The sequence below is a fragment of the Ambystoma mexicanum genome, chromosome 8 (assembly GCF_040938575.1).
Source record: "Ambystoma mexicanum isolate Mex_15411 chromosome 8, UKY_AmexF1_1, whole genome shotgun sequence".
Taxonomy (NCBI): domain Eukaryota; kingdom Metazoa; phylum Chordata; class Amphibia; order Caudata; family Ambystomatidae; genus Ambystoma; species Ambystoma mexicanum.
Genome location: NC_090929.1, coordinates 331442504 through 331462024, shown reverse-complemented (window position 1 = coordinate 331462024; position 19521 = coordinate 331442504). Strand labels below are relative to the sequence as shown.

The 19521-nt window shown below is 44.2% G+C and overlaps 1 protein-coding gene across 1 annotated transcript in view; it reads left to right on the top strand.

Annotated features, from left to right (window-relative positions):
* The window catches only part of CCDC183 (coiled-coil domain containing 183), an 893120-nt gene that overhangs the window by 411404 nt on the left and 462195 nt on the right, over positions 1-19521 (top strand). The window contains exon 9 of the mRNA XM_069612154.1: positions 17215-17318. Coding sequence (XP_069468255.1) covers positions 17215-17318 — 104 coding nt within the window. The remainder of the gene's footprint in view (positions 1-17214; positions 17319-19521) is intronic.

Genomic DNA, 19521 nt, shown 5'->3' with positions numbered 1-19521 from the left:
TATTTACAAAAATGTCTAAAACCATTAGACACAAACCTTTTTCCAAACATTAGAAGTATAGAGCAGCAATTCATTTACATGATCACATATATGATACAATTTAGCATTCATAAAGGTTATCTAAAACCAAAAAAAGCCAGTGCCAGCTTAAAGCATAGAAGACCAACTCATCTAGTATCATCACTTCTTCCTATGATAGCATGCCCTTCTCTTTGTCTCCTTTCATGTGTTCACATTGGATATTTGCACTCCTTGGTATTCACATTAAAGGTATGTATAAGAATGTATACAAGACTTGGGTGGAGGGGAGGAACACAACCCTGACACGAAGTTGGAAAAGTAATAGAAGAGAGAAAGGTGTCTGAAGAGTATCAGACACTCCCGTCCCCTGCACACCTTTTTGCTGAAGATCAGCCAATATTATTATCAAGTGTTAGTCAATCATGAATACAAAATTATTATTCAGTGTAACATTCACATATGTGGTCGAAGACAATTCCTTATGTAAGGTTTAGAAATGATACACATCAAAAATAGATTCTTAGTCTTCTTTTATGTTCGTAAACCAACAGCACAAGGCATTTCGGGAAATCAAGTTCCCTTCATCAGGTGCAATCCAATCAAAAAGTCTACAATATAATGGATATACAAAACAAGATGTAAATATATGAAAAATATGAGCTAATATCAAGTATACATCATGAGTTAATAGTTGTAAAGTAACTGTCACAGATTCTCATTAAGGACCATTTGCAACCACATTCTTGGCCTAAGTGCTTATGAAATACAGTAGTAGAGAAACAGTAGATTCCAAACCTCGGGAGTAGTCAATTGGTGGATGAAAGTTAGTGCACAAGTCAGCTGAGAATACTGAAAATAAAGCCAAAAATGACCAAATAACCCATGTGCTTATGTGTCTAAATCAATCAAAAGGAATGTAAAAAAGAAAGAAAATACCTATAATGTAATCTGTTTTTTTTATTTATTTAAAAAAAACATTATTTTATAATTTTAATCTTTAGTTTGCTTTAAACATTGCTTTTAATGTGACAGCAACACCAGCTTTGTAGAAAGGAGAGGGGCTTTAGAGGAATGTTCATAGCAGCACACACTTGCGCTTCTTCTTCGGCTCCGGAGGCCCCAAGGCAGCCAATATCGCCTCATCAAACACATTCTTGAGGCCTTTCAGCGTGAGTGCAGAACACTCCACGTATTTCACTGCCTTCAAATCCCGGGCCAGCTTCTCTGCAGTTTCTGAAATAATAGGCTTCTGTTTATTCTTGGCAAGAGGTTCACAGGAAAAATCTGGAAAATTACTAGCGTTTCATTCAGAAACTGAACTGGGGATCAACAAAAAACAATAAAGGAAGAGGAGATAAATCTATCTAATTATACTGAATAATGTAGTCAGAGAAGTGATATAACGAGGTAAGAGAACCTTCAAAGAAAAGGGTGACACATGATTTACCTTATTAGCGCAAGTAAATCTAATGCTTAGATTTAAGGGATGTCCACTACGAAGAAAATCCAAAGAACTAGCATTCCAAATGAGAGAGCGGACAGGCTGATTCTAGGGAGTGCTTCTCACATTTCATAAGCCAAACAAAGTGTGTCCTGTGGGGAAAATATTTAGTGTGCCATTTAGTAGATCGTATATGTGTACAAAATACAATGACAATGTTCAGTGAGCCCTCCAAGTGGCTGAATGACAAAAGCGGCGTTCTTACCTTTGCTTTTTGTTCCAAAGGGATAAAACAGGTCAACCGATGTGTCGCAAAATGTAATGGTATAATGTACGCGCAGGCAGGCACAATGGTACGGGCGAGTATTAAGAAGGCAAAACTGAGAATAACATATGGATACAAAGTAAGTTGCATTGCCAGGGGATCGCAAATGAATATCAGACCAATTGTAAATCTAAGGTATATGAGTGCTTTCCAAGTGGTATGATAACCACAAGGTGCATCCTTACCTCTGGTATGATTTCAATAATCTAATGCGGGGAAACTGCTGTAGCGAGGATCGCGTTTGATTAGTGTGAGCTGTAGTCATGGAGACACCTGCTAAGCATGGTAGAAGGACTACATAGAGTAGCATTGGGGCATCATTGTAACCCGTGAGGTCCATAGAAAGAGGATTTAGGAAGTGCTAGCAAAAGATAAAGAATATAGAGGAAAATACTAACCAATGTAAAGTAGAGTCAAACCTCAAATGAGCGAAATAGAGCAACAAGTGTAAAGAAATCAATGTAATGAAAAAGGGAATCAAGGGAATAAGGAAGAAGATGAATGAATAAGGATAATATGTAGTTAACATGTTTGCCAGGCTTTTCTTATGTATAGGGATAAATTCCAAGCTATAGCTAGTGTGGCTACCTTCAGCAAATAGTAAAGTGCTGACCTATGCTGACTGAAGCCTCTTCCTATAAAGAGGGGTAACAAATACTTTTTATTGAATCACAGTAGGCTGGACAAAAAAATAAGAAATGTGCTAGATCTTCTTGCCAGGCTTGGCACACAGGGCTTTTGGATTCAAAATCCCAGCCCGATTTCCGACTTAAAATCTCACCCAACTCCATACACCCAAAGGGCACCCTTCTAATAGGTGCCCTTTGGTACTTACAATTGGAAGAGGCAAGGTATTCCTTGATTGTGTTTGATGATATTCTCATCAATTGTCTGTTCATTGGTTTCAGTAGTTCCTGCGTCTCTCTTGCATCATTTACCCACTCCACAACTTTCTTCCTTAAGAGACGACCATTGTCCAGTAGTTGGGGTTTAGTGATCATACTGCTGGCATTTACATTCCCCAACATTTTCTTTACATTTTCTAGCCATCAGATTTTATTGGCACCTTTTTCCCCAACAGATCCTTTAACAATTTCTGTGTAAACCCCACATTCGGATTATACCAGTATGCAACCATAACATGCAAGGCTCCATGGCCAATAGATCTTTAAGAAAGGGCAATCCTATCTCTTTATGGGTGTCAAGAATCTTCTTCAAATACAATGCGGGAGCTGCTGAACCCCACAGACCCACCAAAGCGTAGCATTCTCAACTAACTATTTAACTAGTTGAGCTCGTGACACCCCGGGGGGAAAGGGGAATTTGGATAAAATAACAAATTCAGACACTGGAACTGGATCTCCCTCTGGAAGACTATATCTACATGGACGAGAGATTTCACAAAAGTTCTTTTGCCAATAAATATCAAATACACTCTAAACAATTATAATATTAGTTAACATATGAATTAGGTTATCTGAAAAATCCTCTGCTTTAGCCTAGAGGATATTATTATGGTTTAACAATAGTATTTACTCTTTTAGTTGATTCCTTAATAGGAATTGTTGAGCTTAATTTATATTATTGTCAGTTTATTACCAACTAAATCAAAGTGTGCACTCTTCTGTTCCCAATGAGTTACTTTCTGAGTTCAGACTAAAAGAGACTCTAATGAATTCAAGAGTTCATCTGTTAGCGCTAAAACAATTTTCAATTCTCAAGAGTTTGTTGTTTGAAGTGTTACATATTTTCTCTTCAGGAATTTAAAATGTCAACCACACTCCTTTCTTCTCTTAGAAGATTCTCTTTAGACTCTTATATAAATTGAAGAAATGAATTCAGAGGTCTTTCTCAATTGATTCCCATTTGAATTCTCTTACTTGCACACCAGAAAATGAATGCACTTAAGTTTCCATTGAAGGTTAAAGTTGAATGAATAAATTGTAGATATCACCAAAAACGTTTTAGACTTTTGTTATAATCAAACTTTCATGTACTTCCAAATGCATTTGGGATTCAATAGTTCGTTTAGCAATCAGTTAACATCTTGGAATATGAACTTCTTTCCATGCCGATCATACAATAGTCTTTCTTGTTTACTGTCGCTGCGCACGCGCAGTATACAAAAAACAAACTGTCCGTAATAATACGCAATGTTTTAAAACTAGGAAATAACAGGAAAACAAACAAACCGCGGAAAAACAATTGTGCAAGCTTGCTTACCTTCTTTTCACTCTCACCTCAAAAGAACGCTGGACAAACCTCTGCAGCCACTCGATATTTCTTCAATCCAGGAAGCAGTGAGCGCGACGCACAAACTGCCACCTCTCCAATGAATGGGAACTTCAAAAAAGGATCTCTTGTGAAGGTAAGCATAACATGAGAGAGGGAACTCGGGCGCAGCAGTCTCTCTCAGAAAACAACCGCGCATTCACGCACACGCGGAAACTGTCAGGAAGCAAAAAGTTACCCTTAATACACCGGGTTAATTTTCAAAGTCTCTGGTTTCTTTAACAAAGCTTAAATAACTAACTAGGAGTCAGCAATATATACAAGCAGTAGCAAACAAAGTGAAGGAATTGAATTTAAAAATAGAACACTGAAGCACAATTCCTTTTTTCATCAGATTGAAGATTGGAACTTCTCAAAAGATTTCTTCTGTGCTCAGATTTCTTCTTAGATATACCTTGGCCTAATAACTCAGGAGAACATAAAAACATAACCTGCACACATAGAAATCTCAATGAAAGGCAGTTTAGAATGTTTGGATAAAACCTTTGTCTTCCTTTCAACCAATCATGGCTCCTGCTCCTTTCCACCATTTTGGCTTGGGCTCTCAGCAGGTTTCTGAAAACTAATGTTAAGGCCTAACCAAACCAGAAATTAAATATTAAATTAAAATGTAACTTTGTCATTCTCAAGAACCTGCATTACTTTCTCTGACACCTGTATTTACCCAGGGACCTGACAATGGGATGCAAAATTTGGTGTTGACACAGGTAGACCCAAGAGCGATTTCACAAAACGTTTTCTTCTTTTTGCAGCACGCCATTATCCCCAGAACCCCAGATTGCAGCACCATATTTAATTGCCCCTATAATGCAAGCGTTATAGATCTTTTCCACGATACAGAGTGGTTGTTGCATGTGCTGCTTCATAAATCTATAAATACCACCAATCGATCACTTCATTACTGGGACCTGTTTCTGTATATGTGCGTTCCCAGTGAAGTTTTCGTTAAAACGAACCCAGAGATAGTGAAATTGGTTCACTCTGGGGATCACCAATCCATCACACCAAATTTTCGGGAATTTACACAATCTTTTTTCCCTAAACAAATCATTACCGCTGATTTATTAGTATGAACATGCAGGTCTAAATCTCTCATAGCTGCAGAACATTTGTTAACCAGGATCTACAATGCTCTTGTGGTACGTGCAATGAGCACTGTATCATCGTCAAAATGAAGGCTGGGATCTGCATATTTCCCAGCCTAGGTATGTTACACTCCAGTAGGTTTTCCAGGAGCTTATTGATATACAGGGAGAAGAGCAGGGGTGCTAATACACACCCCTGTCTAACCCCTGACTTAATCGAGAACCAAGTCATGCAATGTCCCTCACAACCAGAGCGAATCCAGGCCTCATTATCCTTATGCAGGACCTCCAAGATATCCAGGATGGTAGCTGGGCAATCATATGACCTGAGCACATGCCATAGTTGGTTCCGGATAATTTTATAGAAAGCAGTGCTCAGGACTATGAAGGCTTGATAATTTGGTTCTTGGTTGATGCTCAGGGAATGGGCAATTATCATATACAAATTTAAACACTGCTCCATTGTCCTGAGTTTGGGCCTGAAACCCAATTGGATTGGGATAGAATTTCATAGGTTTTGACCCACTCCTCCAGTTTGGAGAGTAGGCCCTTCCCAAACATTTTAAAGCTAGAGTTCAATCGGGATATTGCCCGATATGATTGTGGGCTTTTTCTGCATCCTTTTTCATGAATAGGGACAATGATTGCTCTCCGCCATTCCCTTGGTATGAAGTTTGTATTTAATATTGCATTAAACAATATTGTTAAAATTGGACACCACATTTCACTGTTATCTTGGTAAAACTCAACCGGTATCCCATCACTGCCAGGGGCATGCCTACGTTTTGCATTTTGGATGGCTTTAGTTACCTCATCAAGTATCGGTAAACAGACTTCACCATGTACATTAACCGCTAGCCTCGAGTTTAACAGGGAGGCATACTCCACATTGCTCTCCCCTCCTTAAGCTTAGTAGACTTTACTAAAGTAAAGAAGTCTACCCATATGTGGTCTTGAGTACCACACCTCAGCCCTGCTAATTGCTTGATGTAAACAGACTGATTGCCTTAGTCATGCACTTGGATTTTTGGCTGAGTGAGTACAGGGGTGAGTGTAAGAGAAAATCTCCTGAAAATAGGCAGAATCTAAGATCTAGTCAAGCGGAGTGTGACTGGTCATGAGTTTAGATCCTCTATTGGAAGTAGGGAAGTTTTGTCTAAGCCTAGTGGTCCTCTAACTAACAGGAGAGAGAGAAAAGAGTTAAGGAGGCTTTATGTATGTACTGTGAAAGGAGAGGTCATTTGTTGAAAGATTGTTCCAGAATTGCCTGCAAGTTTCCTTCATCTGGGCCAAGGCAGCAACAGGTGGCCAATACTTTATAGTCAGCAGTACCCCATATCTGTTATGCCACTCACTGGGTCTGGGAGGCAGGGCCACCGGTTCTGGCGGACCCCAAAATGGAGGCTGTACCCCCAATGGTGCCTGGGCACAGCCATGATCATGGACTTGCGCATGCGTGGGTGTCTGTGCCCAGCTCCCTGCACATGCACAGTCCTCTTGGCAACCAGAGCTTGTGCTCCAAGCCTCATTTTGGACCCAAACCTATATCCGGGCTCCACTTGCAGAAAGACACTGCGTCTCAATGCGGTCAGTTCCTGCTTCTGCCCCTGTCTTGTTCTCTTTCCTTGTCCTTAGTTGGCCTGCTCCTTGTCTGGTGGGTTCCTGTGCCTCCTGTGGGTTTGGTTGGGACCTCTTCCCTGATTCTGGGATTGGTCCTTGCCCCTTGATTCCCAGTCCCTGCTTCTGGGAGGTTCCCACTCTCTGCCCTGGTCTCCGGGTTCCCTCTCCTTCCTCTCCTTGGCTTCTCCTGGCTTTCATCTGGCTATTCAGCCTCATGACATTGCCCTGCCGTGTGCCTTTGCTTGGTACCCTGCCTTCTGGAACCTGTTCATCACTCCGTTTTTGGAACCTCATCATCCTGCCTCCTGGAACCTGTGTACCTCTGTCTCTTGGATCACCATTCTACACCTGGAATTCTGTTGGACCATCTCGAGGCCTTCTCTGCCAGTGTTTGCACTGTCCTGACGTCACACAAATTAGAGAAGTGCCGTCCTGTGGCGTTGGGAGTCAGTCCAGCCCCGTCCAGTTAAAGTCAACCAGGAGGGCGTTCGGTTTGTGCTGCTTGTTGCTAGTTCTTCACCTCAGAATACATCAACAGACTGGCTGCCTCGCCACATCACTCATGTTGGGGACAGGGTGGTCCAATCCCACCCCCCACCATTCTCAATGTATCTAAACCACATGTAAGCCAAGGGGGATAGGCCCCCACCACCACGATACCTGATCACATGACATAACATGGAAATGTACCCGTAACACCTAACCCACAGCCGACTAATGAGCGCCATTTTGTATTAAAGCAGACGCCATCTTTTACTAGGCCCAGAAATCATCTCTCTACAGAACCCAGCTCTCCCCATCCCCAGCGCCGCACACAGCACAGGGAGCCGGAGCCCCCACCACTTCCCGGCCTCTCCTGGTCCGCACGAAGCCTGTTCCCATGGAAGTTCAATCATTTATTGTTCCAATTGTCCTGCATCACTTGCCCAGATTAAGCTCTCTGCAGAACGTGAGATCATAGCCAGCCCCTAGCACAAGTGCCCATCCATCTCCACTAAACTGGTCATGCCCCTTCAACCCCCGCCCCAAGAAGCTAAGCCCCACCAGTCCTCAACCCCTCACCCTCTTTCTTGCTGAGACCCAACAGACCATCTCATGTTGGGATTTCCAGAACACCCACCCCAGGCCTAATCCTAAAACCGCAGTATATCCTCCTAATGGCAACACACGTCTAACTCTATCAGGAGAATTCAAACCAAACAGCTGGCAGATTAATCCCCTGGGGTGGGCACCTGGGTGCTGGGATAAAAGGTAGCAAAGAGAACCCTGAGTGAAAAGGTTGGAATGTCAATAAATTAGCTCATTTGACCTAACCACCTCCATTCATGCAAGATTTTATGTGGATCATTATTTTCGTATTATCAGTTCCTGTTGTTTAGTTTAGTCAGATAGCTTACTTTGTATGCCTGACCTGAGCTTCACACCGCGGAGATGAGCCACGTGTGCCAGGAGCAAGTGGAAAAGCAACAACCAATGAGCGTCCGGCATCCCTTATAGTATCAACTGTCCCATAGGCCCCTCACCAACCCGATCCCAGACTTTGTACGGTATGTGTAAACATCATAAATGATGCTGTGTGCCCTTTTCATGTACTGCCCATGTATTGTTTGGCAGAGCGTTCTCTGGCAGCAGAGTTCTTTACTTGCATTTTTACTTCATTAAAAATTTTGTTTCTCCTTGCAATTCATCTCATAGTCTCATTCCGTGATACAGTGCGTCCATTATTTTTGTCTATTGGAAATCACATGCTTTTAGGGTGCCCGCCTTCACTCACCAGGAAGAACAGGTACCCAGCGCTCACAAGATGCCTTGATTAACAGATTGAGATGCCTAACTTCCAACCCTGACATGGACGAGGTCCAAGAGATTCAGGAAGAACTACAGGCTCTTTGCCTTGACATGACCGCTCTACACCAGGAAAACATCTCACTGCGACAAATAGTGGGTCAATGGTGGGAGCAGCCCCTCAGGCAGAGACTCCCATGGCACACACTTCTCCCTTAAAGTACAATGGTGACCCTCGACTGAATTTTGAAATCACTGCAAAATACATCTCCTCTTCCAGCCCGCTCTCTTTAATCAGGACAAAGCCAAGATCAGCTATATCCTAGGCAACTTGACTGGAAACACGCTTGCCTGGGCCGCTCCTCTGGTCTCCTCTAACAGTTCAAACCTGAATGATTTTGTAGCCTTCGAAAAAGGCATTCTTGGATGTCTTCAAGTCACCTAACCTGGTTTCGGTAGGTCAGAACCAGCTGATGGATATCCAACAGGGTTCCGGAGATATCATAGCATATATCAGCCGATTCCAACAGTTGGCGGCCTGAAATCACACAGAAGACTTTGTTCCATCGAGGCCTGAGAGATGAATATAAGTATGAGCTATTGCACATTACAGAACCAGACTCTCTACAAGTTCTTGTGGACCAAGTACTACGTATCGACCATAGGCTGACGGAGAGAGCAGGTGAACGATGCTGAACAGAGAGACAGTATCCCAGCCCTTCTGTCGCCCCTCTGGGACTATCAGCTCCTACAGAATCGGGTCCAGGACCAATGCAGCTCGGCCCGTAAGGGGTCCTTTGTCAGAGACCGAAAAAAGGCGACAATGAGCCCACCGTTTATGCTTATACTGTGGAGCTACAGGTAACTATTTGCAGTCTTGCGCTTTACATCCTCTGAGGAAGTCAGAAAACTAACAGGCCTGTTGTTTATGGGGAAGGCAACAGCAGGCCCTTCTTCTGTTCCAGTCCTTCCACCCATGCAGTCCGTAGCTTTGTTGGTTTTTGAAATCCGGATTGCATGGCAGAACAAGAACATAAACACATTGGCTCTGCTGGATTGCGGTGCTTCAGGCAACTATATCGATTCAGCTTTTGTGGCCAACGTCAGCATTCCTCTCATTCCTCTCAGCCGCAAGGAACATGCCGCTGTAGTGGAATTCATTTATGGAACTCAGCTATCCTCCAGTCCCATTCAACAGCATACAGGAGGCTGCATTTATGGATCAATGATCATCAAGAGCAGATTTCCTTCGATGTCATAAAATCCTCTTCTTACCCAGTAGTGTTGGGTCTGCTTTGGCTATTGTATCACAATCCCCACATCAATTGGGAAACACAGACTTTGGTGTTTGCTCCCACATGCTGTTCCTCTGGTGCTTCTCAGTCAATTCTCGATGGCCTTTCCTCCACTCTCTCAAGTCATGCCCACTCATCTCTGTTCCATCCAGACGGTTCCTCAGGAATATTCAGACTTTCTCAGAGTATTTGCTGAACCTGGGGATATCCCTCTACCGCCTCATAGGCATTTTGATTGTTCCATCGACCTGTTGCCCAATGCAGTGGTTACCCATGGGAAGATCTATTCACTGGTTCCATTTGTGAAAGAGGTCCTGCAATCTTATATCGAGGAATGACTCAAGAATGGATACATCAAACCATCTAAATCACCAGCTGGCTTCCCATTGTTCTTTGTACAGAAAAAGGAAGTAACCCTCCGTCTATGTATTGATTATCGTCAGTTGAATGATATAACATGCAAGGACAGGTATCCCTTACACCTAATCTGTAAAATGATGGAATTCCTTCATGCTGCTCGGATTTTCACTAAATTGGACCTTAGTTGGGCCTATCACCTGGTTCAGATCAAGGAAGGGGGCGAGTGAAAGACAGACTTCAAGACACCATGAGGGCATTACGAATACCGAGTCATGCCATTTGGATTATGTAATGCTCCGGCCATCTTCCAACACTTCATGGATGACATCTTCTCCGATCTGATTGGTGTCACAATGTGTCATGTCTTCTTAAAATCCTTCTGTAGAAGCTGCTAGGCCCCACAGTCCCTCACTAGTTGTTCAAGGCCCCACCTATTTATACACAGTGGAGATCAGTCCAGCTAGAGGGGGAAAGGGGAAATGGGACAAAATAACAAACGACACTGGAGCTCTTCTTGCTTCTTTGCTTGCTCCCTGCAAAGGAGTAAAAGGTTAGTACCAAATACAAGCACTCAAATGTTCAAAGGAAATTTCCTCAAAATCTACTGTGAATACCTGTGTATCCTCTGCAAACTGCTGAGAGGAATTGTTTCTAGCTTGTACTACTAATTTAATTCAGTCATCAACATTTTGTCATGCAGTTTTTTATATTGAACCTGCTTTCATTTTTTCAAATAAAGGATAACAAACTCTTCAGATCACTTTTCAACTGAGCTCAGAAAAACAGTTTCCAGATTTCTTCTTACTATCCTCACTTTGCCTTGAATTCTGCTTTAATCAGTCTTTTTGGTTCTTTCACACTTTACTCTCCTAACCTGCTGGAAAATTCACTGTCTTTAAAATAAACTCTTTTTCCTGCTGAAGGATTTTGCCGTCTTTTAAATTCCTAACTAATCTAAATACCTAAAAATCTCCTAACTAAATAAACTACATTTCCCAGAAGGCTTGCGTTGTTTCGCGCATGCGCGCAGTGTGATGCCGATGGAGAAAAATAAATAAATATACTGCTTTCGTTTTTTCTTTATCTTGCTGAGACTGCGTGATAAACTTGAGTCTGGTAAGTTCACAGTTTTCTCCTTACTGAAGTTCAAAATTATAAAAATGTTTCACTTTAACTGATCGCCGCTGCCGCACGCAATATGAGCTTACTGCGTAGCACAGCTTGCATTCACTTTCTCCCTCGCGCTCATCAAAAGAAAAGATGAACGCGACGGGTGAAAACTCTTCTCACCAACAAACGCCTTCTGACAGGTACACTTAACAGGCTTTAACTCGAACGTATAACTGTTTAAAGCTCTCAGATTATTTAACTTCCCTTCTCCAAACACTTGCTACTCTCATATGAGCAATTATTGTTCCGGCTCACTACGTGAAAATATATATATTTATTTTCCAAACATGTTTTTATTGGTTTTGAAACAAGCAAGTTGTACATTATGTCATGTGCAATTAAGGTATTTCAATCGGTACAGACTTGCTTGAGAACACAAATCAACAAAACAGACATAAAACATAAACAATAACAGTAGGTCAGTGAGGAAGGTCTAGCTGCATGGGGAGGTCGAAGTTTGGTGGGGGAGAACCTCTCAGGGGCCCCTCGTCGGAATCCGAACTCCTGGGGGTGGATCTTGCTTCAGGAACCTGCTGGAGGAGGGGAGAAAGCATCCCTTAGTTCAGGGCTAACTCTGTTCCGACTCTATTTTGCTAGCAGGGGCTGACCTGCCCAGCTGGGTGTCCCCGGCTGCTCTTCCGTGTTTTATTTCAGTCATATTTATCCATCCATCGGAGGGAGGGCGGCTGTCGGACCAGGCCAGGGTATGTTTGTGCGTAATCCAAGAAGGGGGACCAAGTATGGAAGAATTTGTCTCTGTTCCCAAACCTGAGGGCCGTGATTTTTTCTGCCGCTATTATGTCCCAACATTTAGTCCACCACATTTGGACCGACGGTCCCTCTGGGTTTTTCCAGAGCCTTGCCACTGAAATCTTGGCCGCAGTCAGCAGGTGGGAGCAAAGTTCTGCTCTGTGGCCTGATCGAGGGAATTGGCCCTCGCCGCTTGCTCCGAGCAGTACGATCCCTGGGTCCCATGGGATTGCTAATCCCGTGATCATATTGATTTGTTCTAACACTGCTTTCCAGAATTGCGTCGCCTTGGGGCATGTCCAGAGCAGATGGTATAATGTGCCTTTGTCCGAGCAGCCTCTCCAGCACGTTGATGGGATCGCTGGGTTGCATTTATTGAGAGATTCAGGGGTTCGATACCACCTGTAGCATACCTTGAATGCCCCCTCCTTATTGGACACACATTTCGAGCTTCTATTTGCTCTACTCCAGATCTGGTCCCATTCCTCCGGCTCAATGGGTCTCCCAATGTCTCTCTCCCATTTGAGCATGTATGGTTCCTTGTGGGTTGGGTTGGGTCGGTTCTGTCTAGGATCTTATAGAGGGTGGAGATCTTGCCCATAGGGGGGGGCGATGCGAGGGTCTGCTCCAGGGCTGTTAGATCTCTGCTTCCCAGATTTTTCATGCTCCTGTTTGAGAGCCAGTGCCTAAGTTGGGTGTATCTGAACCTCTCGTTTTCAGGAACCTTGAATTACACCTTACAGGCCTCGAAGTCCAAGGGATTTCCCTCCTCGAAGACGTCTTGCACTTTCTCCAATCCTCCTTCCATCCACCTCGCGAAGTCCTTAGGGATGGTGCCCGGTGAAAACTCCGGGTTCCTCCGGATCGGGGTGAGTGGGCCTGTAGTGCTGCGGTTTCTCCATAGCCGCGCCGCCTTCTTCCAGTTCGCCACTGTGTTTTCAGTTGCTGAGAGAGGCCCCCCATCTGGACAGTCAATGGAGCGATTCATATGCGGTAGTGAGGTTATCGGGACTGGGCTCCAGGGCTCCTCCAGGTCAAGCCAGCGGGGTTTCGGTGTGGCAAGGGGCCAGGCGAATGCGTGCGAGAGCTGGGCAGCTAGGATATATCTGGCCACGTCGGGTGCTCCCAATCCTCCCACCACCCGACCCCGTAGCATGAGTTTCCTTGGGGTCCGTGGCTGTTTTCCTTCCCAGATGTGTCTCATTATGCCCCTTTGTAGTTTCTGTACCGCTTGCTTCGGGATAGCCGTTGGTAGGGCAGAACAGTGGTAAAGCAGTCTTGGGATGAGGTTCATTTTCAGAGCCGTTATTCTTCCGAACCAGGAAATCTCCTGTTTCTGCCAGCGTCGTAGATCACTTTTGAATTCTTTGAACAGTGGGGGAAACTTAGCTTTATATAGTTTGCTGGGTGTGCCAGGTAGTTGGACCCCTAGGTATGCAAGATGCTTTTCGGTCCAGGGAATGCGGTATTCGTTTGCCATGTCTGTGATCAGGGTTCGAGGTAGGTTGATGCCCAGCGCCGATGACACGTGAAAATATTTTACAAGTCTTTCAGAAACTCAATTCAATCCTTTAAAAAGCTTTTAAATTGTTCAGGCTCAGCTTGCTAATAGTCTTTTTTATAATTGGAATCTTTTATGCTGCCCAGTAAACTTAATCAACAAACAGTTCAAATCTTGAATCCATCTTTCAGACTAAATTGAGCCAATTAAACTGAAACGCTCCCACCAGATAGGTTGATTGAAGATCTCTCCAACTCTTCCTGTATTCTCAGGCTTGAATCTTGTCAAAGAAATTACACGCCTAAAGAGACACAAAGAAACTGAACTACTCTTACAAAAGGAAAGTGATGAAAGGCAGTTGAGAATGGGCAGCAGGGACAATCAGCCCTCAAGATTCTGAAATAGAACCCAGGTACTCAGAACCTCCATTTTGGCCTGGGCTCAAGCCCAATCCTCCTTTTTGAGCACAGTGCTCAGAAGATCTCTGAGAAAAGAGATTAAGGAAACTAAACAAACCTTTTCCTTTCTTCCAAAAATCATTTCCCACTAGCTTTGAAATACACCCTGCACCCCTAACAAAATGCACTAACTTCCTGATGTCCCTGACACAATGTGGGCTTACCTTGACGGCATCCTCATCTTTTCTACCAGCCCAGAGGAACACGTCGGTCATGTTAAGGAAGTACTACATAGGCTGTCACTTAACTATCTATGTGCCAAGACGAAAAATGTATTTTCCACCAGGAAAGCATGGAATTCTTGGGGTATGTGGTCAGTAGTACAGGAATTCAGATGGATTCAGCCGAATTGCGAGCTATAAAAGACTGGAAACAACCTCACGAACTGAAATCATTGCAGCGGTTTTTGTGCTTTGCCAATTTCTACTGTCGGTTTATACCCCATTTCCCGCACCTGACAGCAGTTTTGTCTCCCCTAACCAGCAATAAGATACCCTTCCTCTGGGATTCTGAGGCTGATGCAGCCTTTAAGGAACTAAAGAAGGCCTTTATGTTGGCACCCATCCTTCGGCATCCCAACAATGAAATACCATTCTTAGTCGAAGCCGACGCATCCGATTTTGCCATCAGAGCAGTGCTGCTACAACAAGACCCAGATTCTGAAATCGAACATCCCGTAACCTACTACTCATGGAAACTGTTACCAAGTAAAGAGAACTATGCAGTCATTGTAGTCATTGTAGACTGCAGTCATTGTAGTCATTGTAGACTGCAGGTCCATTGCAGTCAGTTCTTATCTTTACATACAAATTCCTGCTGGCTTCTTGCGGAGGAAACACGGGTAACTGGGGAAGTGGGGAAAAGGAAAAGCTGGTTATTGGTTAATGTCTTACTACTGTATTCTGTACAAGGTTGGACTGGGCCATAAAAGTGGCCCACCGTTGCAAATGGATATTCATTCCTTTTTTGACATGGTTTGAATATTAACCAAGGGGGAGTTTGTTGATAACGTGTGATGCAAATTGTGCATTTTAAAGAATATTTATTCAATAACACTGGTCAACACTACTAGCCGCAGAGTGAATTAACTAACTGGCCCAAATTTGCCAAAAATTGGCCCATTTTGACCAGAAAAACTGGCTCAGGCCATCATTTTGTGTTTTTGGTTCAGTCATGGGCCTATCGCCCTATAGGCCAGTCCGGGCCTGATGCTGTAGTTAACATAACTGTTTAACTTCTGTGCAGGTAGTCTCTTCCAGCATTTCAAGAGCTCCTGTGTTGTTTTCTCCAAATCCCCTTTGGGTTGGTCTAATCCCTGCTGTGGTACCTTTGAGGGGGGCTCAGACCAGTCGGAAGGGAACAGTGGGATTCAGCAGCTCCTACAGAGGATGTGTTCCAAGGACCTGATATTATGAAAGGCCCAAGTTGAATACTCCGTCCAAGCTGACATGGACCCCAGAGGGGTTTCACTTAGTGCTTTAGGTGAAGTCCTTAGTGAACTAAGACATGAGTTGAGAGCAGTTATAATTGAAAATGAAGCCTTGAGTCAGAAGTCGATAGCCTAAGTGAAATGGTTTATACTATGCAGGCTGAGGGAACTCTGTTACCTGCTGATCAGTTTGAGGATTTAGAACCTCCGAATTTTACTCAAGAAGAAGCCTTGGATGAACAAAGCAAGATTAGGGAGTTCAGGTGTAGTGGTTTTCAAGTTCCAGTTCCTTTCGCTGTACCACAGCGTTTTGGGACTGATTCAAGGACATTTTCCATATTTATTACTCAGTGTGAATTACATTTTTATGTATCCCTGAGCCTTTTCCCTCAGGAACTTCCAAGATAGCCTTTATCCTTTCTTATCTCACTGCAGATGCTGCAACATGGTCAGTGTTGGTTGTAAATCAGAAGAGTCCTCTGTTAACTAATCTGAGGCCTCATTACAAGTTTGGTGGTTTCTCAGTGGTAAATCCGTCGATCTACCACCAAACGGATTTACTGTTGCCACCACTTGGTCTGGGGGAATTACTGCGGTAATTCCAACGATTTGGCTGGTTTTTGGTGGTAAAGTTGAGGAATTGCCTGCAGCATCTCCAAGCTCGTAATGTGGCCCAAAGTCCCGTTGAAGGTACAGAGGGCAGACATTTCCCTAAGTGGACAGAGATGGGAGAATCCAGGCTCTGAGAGACCCATAACAAAAGACAACTTAAACAAACCATAGGTTCCGTTTTGTGCTTATGTAGATAATATCATTTCCTCATCATTTGTGTATCTATTACTCTACTCATACCTCCCGTCCCCTTTACTCCATACTCATGGGACTTCCTTCAGAACAGGAGATGGGACCAGAGCATGTTGCAACGCATTCTTTAGAATCTTGTGCGCGGCACACCCTGCCATGCACGTACCTCCTCTGCACTCCCCAAGCAAGTAGAGTAATACATACATAAATTATGGGCAAGTTATATTATCCCTTTCTCTTTTCAACCCCTGCCTTTCTCCCGTGCTCTCTCTTTTTCCCTTAATTTTGTTCTCACTTCCCATTTTTCTCTTTTACACTAACGCACTCACCCTCACCCTCACCCTCACCTACTGGCCCGTTTGTATCTCGCTATATCCCCATGTCTCCTGTATCTTCTTGTTACATTTTAACATACTTCCTCCCAATGCATCCTTCTGTCCCTTATCATATTTCCCAACATGCTCTTACATCCCATCCCCTTCAGTTCTGCAATTGGGAAATCATCCAACTGGTGGTACCGTAAAGCACCCCAAGCACTTGAGTAAAGCGTAGAAGTCCAAACTGAAGGTTTTGGCTCCACTCCTTCTGCTAGCCAGATGCCGCCAGGTTGCCTTTATATTCTCTGCCAATCCATCTCTTATTTCCTAACATGTATTCACTTCTTTTCATTCCCTCTCCTCTTTTCATTCTTTTATTCCAGTATCCCCTTTTGCTTTCCGTTTTCCACTTTCACTCCTGGTCTCCTCACTGTCTTTGTTTGCTCCATCGTCTTGATTTCTTGCCCTTATTACTTGATGTGTGCCCTTTGTGTCTCTTTTAAGCTCTCTCACTGTGTTTGCTCTCCCTGAGTTTCCCTTTCTCATTCTCTCCCACAACAGCAGCAGCAAAGACTGAGGCGGAGAAGGCTATGATCAAGAACCAGCAGAAGCTTATGTCCGACATTGACAACCTCAAGAATGCTGTGCATTGCTCAGAGATCGAGGTAGGAGAACACATGTCGATGCAAGGTTATTGCAGGGAAATCAAGGTTCTAAGAAGAAGAAAGTCAAGAAGTTGTATAGGGCAGATGACTTCTACTATTTTACTTATCCATAATCTATAAGTATAGTATGGGCACAGTTTCCCTTCACTGTAGGGTATCCAAGGCCGTAAGGTTCTAGACTACAAAAGTAAAGAGTGTTTTGTAATTTAACAGTTCTGTCTAATTGATTATGTTTTATTAGTTTCAGTGAAATCTACACCCGCAATCTCTTGAAGCCCTTACCATGTTCTACGTCACAGTAATCTTCCACAGGACGAGGACTTTTGAACTCATTGTGAAATTAATAATCTATTGACGCTCCCTTAGGCTAAGAGAAATTACATTTCAATTGAAAATAAAAAATTACAAACAAGACAGAGAACATTTCAAATTACATTTCAATTGAAAATAAAAAATTACAAACAAGACAGAGAACATTTCAAGTTGTAGAAAGAAATTATCAGTGTTACCTTTTTGCTAAAGGAAGTCCATTGATGGTTCTGAGCATGTATTCCAAGAGAGTACTTGGATTGGAGAGGTTGAGGCAACAAAGAGGGAATCTACAGCTTTTACATGTACATTGGCAGGGTCTTGGGGCTTCTACAAAAAGAGGCCAGATAGTCCTAAAAAATCGTTTGCCTTTGTTTTCCTTAAATAAGTCGGTGCTGAGTGTTCATGATATGATATGATATGATATGATATGATATTTGTAACGCGCCTATACACAAGTGTTTCAAGGCGCGACGAGGCAGGGAGGGAGGGAAACAAGGGGAAGACAGACAAACGATCCTACTAGGCCAGGTGTCATTCAGATCGCGCAAGTGCAGAGGTAAGGGGAAAAGGAGAAAGTGCAGGGGGAGGAGGTGGGGGGGAAGTGCGGTACAAGGTAAGTAGCGTAAAAATAAATAAATAATAAATAATAAATAAAAGGGCCAGCTGGTGGCAAAGTGCGAGGTAAGTGCAGAGCAAGTGCTGGGAAGGGGGCTGTAGGGATGCAGTGACAGTCCCACAGTGCAGGGGGAGCCAGGGAGGCAGTGCAAGTGGAGAGTGGCTGGGACCTGGACCGAGGTCGCTGAGAGTGGCTCAGATGCAGGTTTAGTGCAGAATTCAGTGGGGAGTTAAGCAGGTTTAGCAGGGGAGAGGGAGAGAGAAGGCAGAAGCGAAGAGGAAGGTTTTGAGGTGCTTCCGGAACCGGAGATGGTTCTCCTCAAGTTTCAGGGAGGCAGGAAGGCTGTTCCAGAGGGAGGCCCCTGCTGCGGAGAGAGATCTACCCCCAGCTCGTTGCTTCGAGAAGCGGCTGACCATGAGGGAGTTGGAGAAGGATGAGCGAAGGGCTCGTGAAGGAAGATATTTAGGAAGAGAGAGTTGAAGGTATTTAGGCCCCAGGCCCCAGAAGGCCTTGTGGACAATGCAGAGGGTTTTGAACTTAATCCTCGCAGCCACTGGGAGCCAGTGAAGAGATTTCAGTCCTGGAGAGATACGGTCCCTGGGCTTGAGGCCAAGGACAAGTCTCGCAGTTCTGTTCTGGATAAGTTGCAGAGGGCGGAGAGTGGAGGCAGGCAGATTAAGATAGAGGCTGTTACAGTAGTCCAGCCTTGAGAGAACCAGGGCTCGGGAGACAGTGAGCTTCTGGGGGAAGGAGAGGAAGGGAAGAATACCTCTGAGGAGGTGCAGCTGGTAGTGTGACTTCTTAGAGACGTCAGATATATGAGGAGAGAAGGAGAGTGTGGAGTCGAAGATGACCCCAAGGTTTTTAGCCTTGCAGGTAGGGGCAGGAAGGGGGCCAAGGGAGGCCGGCCAGAGAGCTGCAGGGAAGGAGGGAGTGGGTGTGCCGATGAGTAGAATCTCAGTCTTACTGGCGTTAAGGCAGAGGTCATTGGCGGCACACCATTCCTGGATAGCAGACAGACAGTCGGAGATGAGGGAAGGAGAGGAGGAGGCCGAGGGTAGCCTGAAAATGAGCTGGGTATCGTCCGCATAGCACTGGAAGTAGGGGCAGAGAGCGGCGATGCGGTGGGCAAGGAGTGCCAGATACTGGTTGAAAAGCCAGGGAGAGAGGTTGGATCCCTGGGGGACACCACAGGTGGAGAAAAAGATGTCAGAGAGGAAGGAGCCCATTTGGACCTGGGAGGGTCGACCGGAAAGGAAAGAGGTCAGCCATGCC